The sequence below is a fragment of the Anser anser genome (assembly GCF_964211835.1).
Source record: "Anser anser genome assembly, chromosome: 11".
In the NCBI taxonomy this organism is placed as follows: domain Eukaryota; kingdom Metazoa; phylum Chordata; class Aves; order Anseriformes; family Anatidae; genus Anser; species Anser anser.
Window position 1 is genome coordinate 6273243 of NC_139732.1, and position 13150 is coordinate 6286392.

Sequence of the window (13150 nt, forward strand, 5' to 3'; positions counted from 1 at the left end):
ACTGTTAGCACTGTTGCCCTGCGGGTGTTGGGGGGAAATTCCCATAAATGCTCGGTAAAAGTGATGCAGGTATTTTATTCCTCAGTCTCTTTGGGAAAGACGCTGGTGCTGTTGTGACACGTGGCACTGAAGGATGCAAGGCAGATGGATGGGTTAGGTTCTGTCCTTACTCAGGCTCTGTTAAATACAACTTTCAGATGTTTTAATCTGTTTTTCTGACACCTGTGTACAACTTGCAGTTATTAACATGTGATTTATGTAGATGTGTACGTGGTGGAGAAGTGCTAGACTCCCCATCTGATCTAAGGACGCGCTCTTAATAAACTGCTCCCTTGATGGTCCCTCGGAGCTTTAAGGAGAGATGTGTTTGCACTTGTTACCGAGAAACAATCCATTTAAAAAACAAAAAACTACCTGTAACTATAATGATCATTGCAGGAAGCAAATGAAATTAATTTAGCTACTCAGTGCCGAAGTTCCTCTGTGTTTTACTGGAATTAAAGGGTTGTTTGTGTCTGTTTTCTTTAATACATTGTTAGTCAAGACGATGATGTGTTTATGATATTACGGAAGCCTAGAAATTCGTGGCACTGTACGAAGATGTTATTATTTCAGCTCTGATCATAGGCAATCTGAATGTAACTTACTACACGTGCGTCTCACAGCCAGGCGGGGAGCTCCCATCTGCCAGACACAGTGGTTAGCTGCCTCTCAGGCACTTGCTCCTCCGAGCCACCACTGCTGCTTATCTGCTTGTTCCAAGGAGAGAATGCATGCTTAGTTGGTGTCTTGTCTAAACAGTAAACGAGGCAATTTTCCTAGCTCTAGTACTGGCACAATTACTGCAAACTTTTTTTGAAAGCTCGGTGCTGAATGCAGACTGATGCCTGAAACGACCCTACTGGTGCCAAAGGGCAGGCTGCAAAGCGTTGGCTGAAAACCTCCTGGTTAAGCTGTTGAGCAGTGTGTACTTTGAGCTCGCAGCTGCTTTCTTAGCTGAAGACTGAAGCGTTTCTGTATGACGCTGACTTTAAAATACACAGCGCGACTTCTAACGTGAATTGAAGGTACTTGGGTTTAGATTTGCTTCCGTACTTTCAGCAAATGCAGTACAATATTGATGTATGATGCAAGTTTGTATGGGGAGGCTAAACCTTACTAAGCAGAGTGAATCTCTTTTTTTTAATTGCATGGTACTCATAAACTGAGCTTAAAAGTTATGTTTGATTAGAGTAGTTGCAATTTCATTCTTCTGTGGTTTTTTTTCCTGACTTTCTGATCTTTTTTTTTCTTTCAGTCTCCATGAAGAAATCATTGACTTTTATAAGTATATGTCTCCCAGACATGAAGAAGAGAGAATGCGGATGGAAGTGGTGAACAGGATAGAAAACGTTATAAAGGAGCTCTGGCCTAATGCAGATGTGAGTAGGATACTATTCTATTTATTAAAATACAAAAGCAACATTATGTGCCTGTTTAGGTTGTGAAGTACTGGATAATGAAAACACTGTTTATTCTTTTGGAAAAAAAAAAGGCTTTCTAGTCAAATGAAAGAGAGGTGATGTTTATTTGTAGAATAATATAGGTCAACGTTTTATATCACACATAAGAACAGAAAGAACAAAGATGAACTAAACCTACTGTATCAAAGAAAGGGCATAAGGTATGGCAATGTTTAGTTTCATTAATATTCATTAAGGTTAATGGAAACATATCAGGCATGCATGCATATAAAGAGTGATGTTAAAAAAAGTTTTCTGAAACTCATAGCTTGACTGAAAAAGTCTGTAGCAGGACTTCTAGTCCGAAGACCTGCAGTCTTGAATAGGTCTGTAAGCTGGAATGCCAGCAATGCCATGTTATCTAGACTGCTGTTTTTAATAGGCAGGGAAACTAAATTGAAATATCTAACAAATGTATAGAAACCAGGTTTCTGTATGGGAAGAAACAAGCTTGTAGATCTCTTTGCTGTATATTGAGCTTTAAATCTCTAATGCCTCTTTCCATTGAAGGTAGATTTTTGCCAGGACTTCATACAGTCAAAACAAGATTTTCTCCTCTGCACAGCTATGCTTCTGTGTGTGTGTGTAGGGGCGGGTTGTTTGTTAGTTCTGTTTGTTTTCAATAAAGAATGGATTAAAGGGAAGCTAGAGAAGTTTCTTTTACATCTCAAGATGTTTTTTATGCGGACAACCTTGGATTTTTAGCATAACTGACTCTAGTGTAACTGCATCCCTCTACTAACATGGTGTTTGTTTCCAGAATGCAGATTTGTAGCCTTAGTCATTTATCTACAGATAAATATAGATAACAGTAGCTGAAAATGAGGACTTGTTAACCAGAATAGCAAACCAAATTCAGACAGCAGAATCTTTATTATAAGGAATGCTCTTTGATCCTGCCACAGTGAAAGGTAATGTTACGACATGAGTGACTTTAACCCACTGTTCATTTCAGATCTTCTTAACCTATTTTTTGGAAAATGTTTTTAGAATTTGGCAGAATGACTGATGGAATTCTGTATGAGCTATGTATGTATGTGTGGGGTTTTTTTGTGTGTAAAATACACTCTCATGGTTCATGTTACGGACAATGTTAGTGATGTGTAATATGGAAGGAGCACGTTGCTCAATCACAGCTTTTGTCACAGAATTACAGAGGATTGGTATAGTCATTACTACACGTTTGGTAATTTTCTCGTTGAGGAAAAGCCGTAATTTTTCCAAGGGAACTGTGTCAGACATCAGCATATCTCACAGGTATTATATAGCTCTCCTGTAACCAAGAGAACCAGTGCTGTAGGCGCTGCTGAAGAGCAGGAGTAGCAGGGTGCCAGTGTGACAAGAAGTAGCATAGGAAGCTGTGCTGGCATTGAACAGTTCTAACCATGATAGACCTTGCCAAAGTCTTGTAGTAGTGGATTTCACCCCCCAAAATTTGCTTCAGCCTAGGTGCCACTATTTCCAGACAAGTTTGTATGCTGCAGGCTTACTAGCATAATGGGGTGAGTGCGTTTATTACCACGGGATCTTTCCTTGTTACTGCTGACATTTTGAGTAGTACACAAGAATTTACTGCTTCCCAAGGTACTCTAAGCATTTGTAGGACAGACTTGACCTGTAAAAGCTAGCTAGGTATTCTATATTTAAAAACAAAACCAGAAAAAAGTATGACTTGAGAAAATAGTTATCTAACCTACTGATACTGTTTTTTGAAGCCCATAATCTTTTTAGGAATGGGAAGCATGCCAGCTTATAACCTGGCAGTTACTGTAATGTCATTTTTCTAATAGTTTACAGACCTGCTTGGGAACTAACTGCTGAGCTTAACTGTCTTCAACTTTGATGGTCTTTTGGAATTTTTTTAGCCTTTTGAGTTAATCGCTAACCTTTTGAAAATCTGTATTGGTTTAGCCACTTGGAATATTTAAGTTCTGAGTACATGCTTTGAGAAGGTGAAGTGGTGTCTGGTCCAATGTCCTCAGCTTCAGCTGTAGTGTAAAGTGATAAGTTAATGTTTAAGCTGTTCATTTTGACTGATAGATGCAGCAAATCCAGCTAAAATAAACTTTTAAGTTAAACATACGCATTTAGTTTGTAGTTTTTCACTAAACCGCTTTAGTAAGACACACTCTGTAAAAATCAGATACCAAGAAAAGTAAAATTGGGCTTCACAAATCTAACTGTAAAACGAGAGTGTAGAACGTGTGCATACGCATATATGTATTTTTTTCCTGTTCCACTTAGGAAAAGGCTGAAAAAAACAGATGTGGGGGGGTAAAACTAGGTGTCCTAAGCTGTTACTTTATTTATAGAAATTAGCAATTGTGTCATTTGCTCTCTTACTCAAGGGAATGTGCTTAGAAGGAAACATTCCTAGTAAGTGAGTACTGTTCTTGGCATCAGCAATGCTCTGACCATAAGAAAGTCTTTAATTACACTGAAACTGAGCAACCCAAAACATTAAATTAAGGCATTTTAAGACAAAGTTTTTTTGACCAGTTGAATATGAAAAACTGAGTATTGAACAAATACTGACTTAGACAACGGAATTTAGGATACATTTGTCATAATGTCTTCAACTTTGTGTCTGAGTAGTCTGTGGCCTTGGAGATGTCATGCTGCATACCTCATGCACTTCAGGTGTGAAAATACTCTGATCAGCAATAGAACTAGAAAGATGAACCCTATTTATTTTGATGGCCTTCAGCAAATTCAGTGTTTGAAGTTAACAGCATAGCAGAAAGAGGAGTTTTAATTGGCTATGGATAGATTTTTTGTTTTGTAGGGGGCATTTTGGTAGCAAGGACTTCACAAGCTTTTGTGGGTTTCCAAGTTCTGTTCTGCATAGTGAGGACATTTTTGGACACAGCATCCATAAAGCTCCTTCAGGAACTTTGGAATTTAACACGAGCAAGTTTGCAGAAGTGTAGGATAAATAGTAACAATAACATACAGCAGTAAGAGTCCATTACAGTCCTCTGAAATATTATGGATGCAAATACTTATCTCTGTCCACATAGAAAAAAAATATAATCATCAGTGTTGGCACTCCACAAAAACTAGCGTTTATGTGTCTCATGACATAATAGTATCCTGCTTTTGGGATGCTTTAAGCATGAAAATGGCTACACAGCTACTGTGGGTTAGATTCTAATTTGATAATAAATCAACATATTTTTAAATTTCTGTTCTGATCTCCCCACTTTTCCCTTTCAATCTCTACCAATTTGATGAGAAAGGGATTGAAGTGTGGGTGTCTTTCATAATAGTTCAGTGTTTCTCATACTCCACATTATTGTACAATAGCAGATGTTCTCTCATTCCTTTCAGTAAAGGTCATATATGTTGTATCAGTAAGTTTATGAATACTTTCAGGATTGTTTATTCAGTAAAGGCTTTCTTTGCTGTTCAGTTGAAGACACTATTTTGTTTGATAATGTGGAAGCATATTTAGACTTCTGAACCCATCATTGTTTGTTTTATTGTGCAAAAGTACTTTTCAGACTTTTTTTGGTGTCAGAATAAATCCTGGTTTGACTGGACCCAAACAATTTGACAGAGGATGCTTTTTTTATTATCCTGTGTTAAGAAAAAAATATTTTTATTACATTCCTAGCTTTGTCATGCCTTTATGCTTTTGTCAAGATCTAGTAAAATATTGATACTAGTGCAGTAACATCTCTTGCAGTCTTTTCTAATGTGAAGAGCTATGAACTTACAACATAAATTTACTGCAAGTGTGTGCTTTTTGTTGGAGGTGGAGATGAGAAGGGTTAAAGTGTGAAGTAACGTCAAATAATCAACAGGAACCACTCATACTGCTTCTTAGTCTCTTAAACTATCAAGGCACTTATTTACAGAACATCATTTTTTCCCATCTCCCCTTTTTTCTTATCCCAAAGGGGAAAAACAAAAAGTGGGTCACTTGACATACAGATAGGGGAAATCAAGCTAGTTTGTGAGACTCATTAGAGCGGAATACATAACTCTGTTAGGTGGCTCCAGGAAACACATCAGAAGACAGTCTGGTTGAAAATTAGTCCAAATGTGTAGGTATCTTTCCTTTGAAGTCTCACCAGTCCCCTTTTGAGACTCAGCGTATGAGTCTGACCTCCCAGCGAGGCTTGGCTACGTTAATGAGAATGTGGTTCTGGACAGCTTACAAAAGATACCTGGCCATTTAAACCTCTGGTGCTAGGAAAAATCCAGCGAAGTGAACTAAATCTGTGTGATACGAAAATTCCTGAAACTATTTTGTTGTTGTTGAAGCAGAAATACTGGAGTTGTGCTACCTGCTCTATAATTCAGGATTTTTATTTTTTTTTTTTAAGTATGCAGAGCAGTGGAAATATATTAAACCTAAATTTGAAAATTTGTTTAAAAACTAAAGGGTATGCTTTAAGATACAAAAGCAAGAAAACAAATAGAACTAATACTGGGTTTGGTTTTGTTGTTCTGTCAGTCATCATTTTTTGCTTGTTTTGTTTTTTAAATCTTTTGGTTTATGGCTTTTGCCAAGTTTTCATGGTGAAAAGTTCTGACATTACAAAGAAGATTTTGTAGGAGAAAAGTCAAGGTTGTTAACATTATTATTTGTACTTATGTGGGTGATAATAATGAAGATTAACTGTTTATACGACACTGAAGATGTAAATGCTGTGACGAGTACTTCCGTTCATAATGTGCCTGTTAGCAATACCAAAATCTACCATTGGAGGGTTGCAATAGCCATCCCTTACAAGCAACTTAATAGAATTTGTTTGTCTTCTGAAGTCTGAAAATTTGTTTTCATATATACTGTTCTTGTGTTTCAGGTGCAGATATTTGGAAGTTTTAAAACTGGTTTATATTTACCTACGAGGTTAGTAATTTTAGTGTAAATTCCATACAAGTAAAAAGATACCCTTTGGAATCTGTACCCTTGTAGTGATTTACCTGATCTCCTGATACCTGTTACTTGTGTATATACTTGCTGAATTAAGACAGCGTTAAGCTATTAATACTCTGCAAAATGGACAGAAACACAATAATCAGAACTACTAACAGTAATATGTGTCTATATAGATTTTACAAGAATCAGAAAAAGATAAGAATTGTCAAAAAAGAAAAAGGCTTATTTTGTGATTTGGCTTCGTTTAGTGACTGATAATAATAATAATAAGAGGTTAGTCTTAAAAAGGAAAGCTGGATTTCATCATCTCCACAGTTAAATCAAAATATGTAATGTTACCTTGTTAAAGTTAGCATTGAAGACAAAAGATTGCACATAGTACTGTTTTCATTTGTCGTATTTTGTGAAATCTATACAATAGTCAAGCTCTACCTTTTCAAAATCTAGTCCTAGTTTTCACTAAAAAAGAAAAAAACCTGATTGCCCATTTGTGTCCTCTGTATAGAAAATATAAATATTTTTGACAAAATAGAAATAGAACAAAAGGCTTAAATGGCTACAGGGGATTAACATATTTACATAGTGTAAGTCTGAGGTTAACACTTGAAGTCAGTTCTGTAAATATTCCAAAATATTCTTTAGGAACGTGAGGAATTAATATCTACTACTGACTGCAAGTGATACCTGAGTGGTTTCGTCTCCTAATGAAAAGAAAGTATCTGTCAGATCAAGAGAGATACTGTGTGAATTGTTTTAGTCTAAGGAGTTGCAGGAAAGCTGAACTACTCATTTTTTGTTTGGAAGAATAGAAGTAAGGTCTACAAATATACATTGTTTTCACATTTAGCTTTGTGCTTGACCTTTTTTCATAGACTATAGAAGGGCTTGATTGAACTCGTGCTGGTAGTTCAAGAGAGAGATTTCTGTCCACATGAGTGATAGCTATAGTTCTTTACTGTATTTACTTTTTTGAAGCTGATGCAATAACAAAAAAAGTTTACTCTTTTCTGTTTGATTTCATGTACTACTTTTCCTCAGTATCAGTTTCAGCTGAGTTTTTGGTGGAGAACAAATGCGGATATTCTGAAAACAGTACGGGCCTACAGAAAAAAGTTCCTGTGGCAGTACTTTCTCAGAATTTCAAAATAACCAACATCCACGTGTTGGTAATTAATTCAGTGTTGCCTTCCAACAGAGCTCCCCTTTGCCACAGTTTTTTCCCACTCATCAGTGAGTCAATAGTTAATCTAGATTTCAGGTTCTTAGATTCAGAAAGACCTACAGTGTGTTTTTAATTCTGTTACTCTGTTAGAGTTTGTCTGATATTCTTTTACTTAAGCTGATACTGAAGATTTGCATACATGCTTGTTCAGCTGCTGGATCTCTGTGTTATCTTGCAGGTAACACGTATACTTGAGGTGATGAGAGAGCAGCCTTTTCTGTCTTGGTGTGCGTCAGAAAAACGTCTCCCACTGCTAACCGTCAGCAACAGGAGTTGGTTTAACGCTCATTTAGTTTAGGTAAATTAGAAGAGAAGTGTTCAGCACCATTTCCTGCTCTCCAAGCAGGTTTTAAACATAGTTTTCTGAAACTCACCGAACGCTGCCTGTCCTTGTCAGCTAAATGGTATGCAGCTGAACTGGTGCTGAACTTGCCTGTTGCTGACATGAGTTGTTGGCAGGAGATGTTTTGTCTAAGGCAGATGTGGTTTCTTTGAACACTTTGAGATTGTTAAAGCATCATTATTTGTGAATGAGCAGACCTGTAAAAACTATGCAGGAGGAAAAAAAAAGCATTCCTATATTTGTTGGTGTTTTCTGTTATGTCAGTAATATTTCCCTATTACTGAAGTGGCTGGCTGGTATAACTATAGGGCTGTACACTCACCTTCATTATGCTCCCAGCCAAGCAGGGGAGATTGAGGAAAGAAGTTGAGGAGCAAAGAGGAATTAAGTTTTCAGTTCCCTCTATATGAACGTCAGTGTGTGTGGGGGGAAGCACAGAGGGACAGAGGCACTTCTTCAAGGAGCTGAGTTAATGAGTGAGGTTAATTAGAAGATTTGATGTTATTTAACAGCTTGTTGCTTCCTGAAGTCAAAGTTACCGTGTTTTTCTCACTCCTTCCCTGCTCCCCATCAGCTGCTTACCACCTGCCCACTCTGATGCTCTGATCACCCAGAAAACCCCCTTCAAGTTATGAAGAAGCAGGAAATTACCCCCAGAATGCTTTTGGTTTTTTTTTGGGGGGGGGGGGGGGTGAGTAGGTGTTGGGTTTCTGCCAGGCAAGCCAATTGATTGGTATGTATATCTGTCCTTGGTAATCTGAAATGTTCTGTATCTCCCCAAGTTTAAGGGCTTATCCCCACCCCTCTCCTAAGACAAAACAAGAATAAATTTCTTGGTTAAGCTATCAGTCCATAAATTTTCTTCTAGTGATGTGCAGATAGTCTGTCTTTTTGGTGTAGTGGTCATTTAATTTGAATATATCTCTTGTTTTCTTTCTGTTTCAGTGATATTGATTTAGTTGTGTTTGGAAAATGGGAGACATTACCTCTTTGGACGCTGGAAGAAGCTCTTAGAAAGCACAATGTAGCAGATGAAAACTCAGTAAAGGTTTTAGATAAAGCAACTGTAAGTTTGGGGAAGGAGGGTGTTTCCTTGTTCTAAGCTAAATTTCCAGTCAAAGAAAGATCTTTCTTAAAAGGATGAATTATGATAAGAGCAGAATATATATATATACATATATATAGATTCAAAACAGAACTTTTTTATTTAGTGCAGGTTTTTTTGCTGACAAAGTAATTGATACTGTCCCAACAGAAGCATTTCTTCTGCTGGGGAATATTTTTGGATTTTTCACACAGCACATGCTTGCTTTCAAGTGTAGTTATGCTAGTCATGGGGGTGAATTAATGTGATCAGATGATCAGATTTGGAATTTCTGGACTGAGTTAGTACATAAGTAAATGCTATGTATTTGTTGCAAGCAAGCAAACACAACACATTTTCATATATAAGTAATAAGTACAGGCATATATGAACATTTAGAGGTGTTTCTTGTGCAGGATAGGATTAACTCCATTATAACATCCTACCTTTTGCTTATTATAAAACTGTGTTAAGAGTGTTAGGGTTTAAACAAGTGTCTTAATTGATGGCTGTTATTAGTAAAAGAGATAATTTGGAAGCCAAACAGATGGAGATGTATTAGAGTGCTCTCAGTACCTTGTGCTTCTTATTTAAAGATAATTTTGATGAGGAATCTGTGTTTTTTCTTAAAAGTATGTCTGTTACAATTTGTCTTTATTTCTTAAGCATTTGTCTCCCTCTGGTGTTTGTTTTTCCCAATAGAACTATGCTTCTGCACCAGAAACTGACTAAAAACAATGCAAAATAAATAACTTGAAGCTGAAGTGTTAAGTTCAGTTAAAACAGAAGAGCAAATTGGAAATAGCATATATGAGTTTAAAAATAAAATCAACATCTATTTGAACAGATTGGCAAGGAGAGTGAGTTTATAACTAGATGGAAGTTCTCCTGTTCTCTTTATCTACTTCCTCTGCAAATTCATAAAATATTTCAGTTTTACTGAAATCATTAATGAAACCAAATGTGTCTTGGGAGTCTGTGTTGACTTAATCTGTCTTTCTTTTGCAGGTACCTATTATTAAACTGACAGATTCCTTCACTGAAGTAAAAGTTGATATCAGCTTTAATGTACAGAATGGGGTTAAAGCAGCCCAGCTCATCAAAGATTTTATCAAGGTTAGGCAACACTATGATAGAGCTATAGAGCTGAATATATGATGAGTTAATTTGATTCTGTTTTACTTTGACTGCATCCTTACTACAGATACACTTTCGCTCTGTTATTTTTTGCTGTTACTATTTTATGAAGTTCCTAGGTTTCCTCTATATTGCCCTAAAAGGCATGTAGGTAGCAAAATGTACAAAGAAAGTATACATGGAGAAGTCAAAATGATACAGTTACTAAGGTAAACACACTAATACTGACTTTGAATGTTCTCTTCTAGCTGTGGCTCCTTGAACATAAATCAGTATCACTCTGCATTCCTGCAGCAAGGAGGAATAATCTTGTTCTAGACTGATTATCTATTGTTCCAGCGTACAAACGGCAATTAAGTAGAATAAGTTAGGTTTAACAAGTTACTGTTCAGGAGTTCACTAACAGCTATCTCGTAGGTACCATTACCAATATTTTTGTTTAATATATAGGATGTATTAAAGTATCCTTATACTCATTTACTTTTCTTCCTCTACTCAGTGCATTGCACACTCATGGTAAATGTCTTACAGTAGAAAATTTTACGTGGATTTTCATGCTTTGTGTAGAGATATGAAGTGCATTTAGTGCATCATTTTAGTGATTTGGTATCGCTTTTCTACTACTGAGTGCTTTATTTTGTGTTTGGTTTATTTTTTAAACAAATTAACAGACAGCAGGAAAGTATTTCAACAGTTAGGCAAATAAAAGTTCTTCAGAAAACTCAATAAATCTGAGTAAAGCAAGTACTTTAAATCATCAGGATTATAAATCACGTGCATCTGCCTTGATAATGTCATTGTCACAAGATACCTACCTGGAATTTGATAATTACTTTCAGTTTTTACATCTTGTGTGTTGTCACATTGCCTTGTGATTGACAGGTAATCTGTATTTGTTTTTTCTGCCACAATACAGAGGGTGGTTGCATTTCTGTTATTCTCTGCAAGTTTATTTTTAGTTAAGTCCATCAAGCCCTGCATACTTGCCCAGTTGCCTCTACAGGTACCTTAAAGGAGGCTGTAGAGAGGTGGGGGTTGGTCTATTCTCCCACGTGCCTGGTGACAGGACGAGGGGGAATGGGCTAAAGTTGCGCCAGGGGAGGTTTAGGTTGGATGTTAGGAAGAACTTCTTTACTGAAAGGGTTGTTAGGCATTGGAATGGGCTGCCCAGGGAGGTGGTTGAGTCAACATCCTTGGAGGTCTTTAAGAGACGTTTAGTTGTAGAGCTTAGTGATATGGTTTAGTGGAGGACTTGTTAGTGTTAGGTCAGAGGTTGGACTGGGTGATCTTGGAGGTCTCTTCCAACCTAGATGATTCTGTGATTTTCTGTACCTACATACTTCTTAGCTTCAAAGTAGGAGGTAGTCTTCTTTTGAGACTAAAGGCATTTGTTTTTCTGGTGCTTAAAAAAAAAGAAAAGAGAGAAGTGCTGGTGTGCTCCTGTTGCCTAGGTTATTTGTAACCCTCTGGAGAGGCTGCTTTGGCTTTGCATCAGGGCACAGTGAGAGTGGGCTGCGCACCTGGGGAGGGACGGGGTGCCCCCCTGGGCAGGATCCCTGCCAGCCAAGGGTGCAGCCCGCTGTTGCCTGAAGAGCAGAGTAGGTCTGGTGACGGCACTCAGGGGCAGCTCACAGTCCAGCCAAGCCCGGAGCGAAGAGGTGGAGGCTCAGGAAACCAAGCCAGCAGGTAGGGGTACCATCAGCAAGGGGCTGGGTAGGGCACAGCAGTGGCTCTTGCAGGCACCAAGGGGAACCACTGGGATTAAAAGCAGATTTTGAGCAAAGAAAGCAGGGGACCCCAGCAGGGCTTCTCGCAAGGTGTTTTCTCCTGCAGCTGTATTCCTGGCAGCCCAAGTCAAGGCCACACAGCTGGCCTTGGACACAGGCAGCTGTGCCTGGTGTGGCGGGGGAGAGTTTGCTCGCAGCAGGTAGCATGGACACCCTGATCCACATCTCTTCTCTGACACTGTGGGACTTCTCAGCTCTGTGATAATAAGAGGAAAGATGGTGTTGAGCCCCTTTTACCCGTCCCCTGTGAGGAGGGTGTACAGAATGCAGGTGTAGCCCCAGCCTCCATTGCTGTCCAAAAGGTCCAGGTTCTCCCCACATGCAGCATACTCACCCCCTCAGGGAATCTATGCAGACAAACCTTTTGAAGGGCTGTTACGAACTCCAGGCATCTCAAGTACTCACAGGACAGAAGTCTCAGTTCATTTTGGGATATCACCTTGGGTGTAGCAGGCAGTTTCTGTTAAAGTCTTCATTATCTCCACAGTTATTCTTTTGTTTTCCTTCTCATTTGTATTATAAAAGCAAGTGTGTTTACATATTCAAATGAAGTCGCACTGATTTTGTGAGGTAATAGTATTTTTCCATTGTTAATAACTCTAACCAGAGTTGAAGAGGTAAAATAACTGTCTTGATCACAGGCAGAGCACTCAGCTTCTCCTGTTATTAAAAACAAGAAGTCAGAATTCTATCTAGTTTTGAGACTTAAAACAGCTAGCTTCGATATGCTTTTAGTATTAATTGTATATATGCAGTCCTAACACCTTTGTTCTTCTTTTTCAGAAATACCCTGTATTACCCTACCTAGTTTTAGTATTGAAACAGTTCCTGTTGCAGAGGGATCTTAATGAAGTATTCACGGGTGGAATTGGTTCTTACAGTCTTTTTTTAATGGCTGTCAGTTTCCTTCAGGTAAGCTGAATGAATAAATCTATTGCTCTTGGTGCAAAAGGACTCTATGTTAAGGAATTTAGTTTTTAAGCTTAATAACTTAACCTCTCCTGTTTGTGGTTTTGCACACCCTTTTCACTTAAAAGTAGAGGCATCCCACTCGCCTTCTACTCTTCCTTCCATACTGGTACTACCAGTATTAGAAGAGGTGTTTGGAACACCTATTAGTGTATCAATACCAGGCATGTTTGTCATTCATGGTAAAATAACTTGACTACTGTGTAATTTCTCTG

General features: G+C 38.0%; 1 protein-coding gene across 1 annotated transcript in view; it reads left to right on the forward strand.

Annotated features, from left to right (window-relative positions):
- TENT4B (terminal nucleotidyltransferase 4B) overlaps window positions 1–13150 on the forward strand; it is a 41853-nt gene that overhangs the window by 19266 nt on the left and 9437 nt on the right. Inside the window, exons 2-6 of the mRNA XM_083794835.1 lie at window positions 1298–1421; window positions 6317–6363; window positions 8904–9024; window positions 10051–10158; window positions 12750–12878. Coding sequence (XP_083650961.1) covers window positions 1298–1421; window positions 6317–6363; window positions 8904–9024; window positions 10051–10158; window positions 12750–12878 — 529 coding nt within the window. The remainder of the gene's footprint in view (window positions 1–1297; window positions 1422–6316; window positions 6364–8903; window positions 9025–10050; window positions 10159–12749; window positions 12879–13150) is intronic.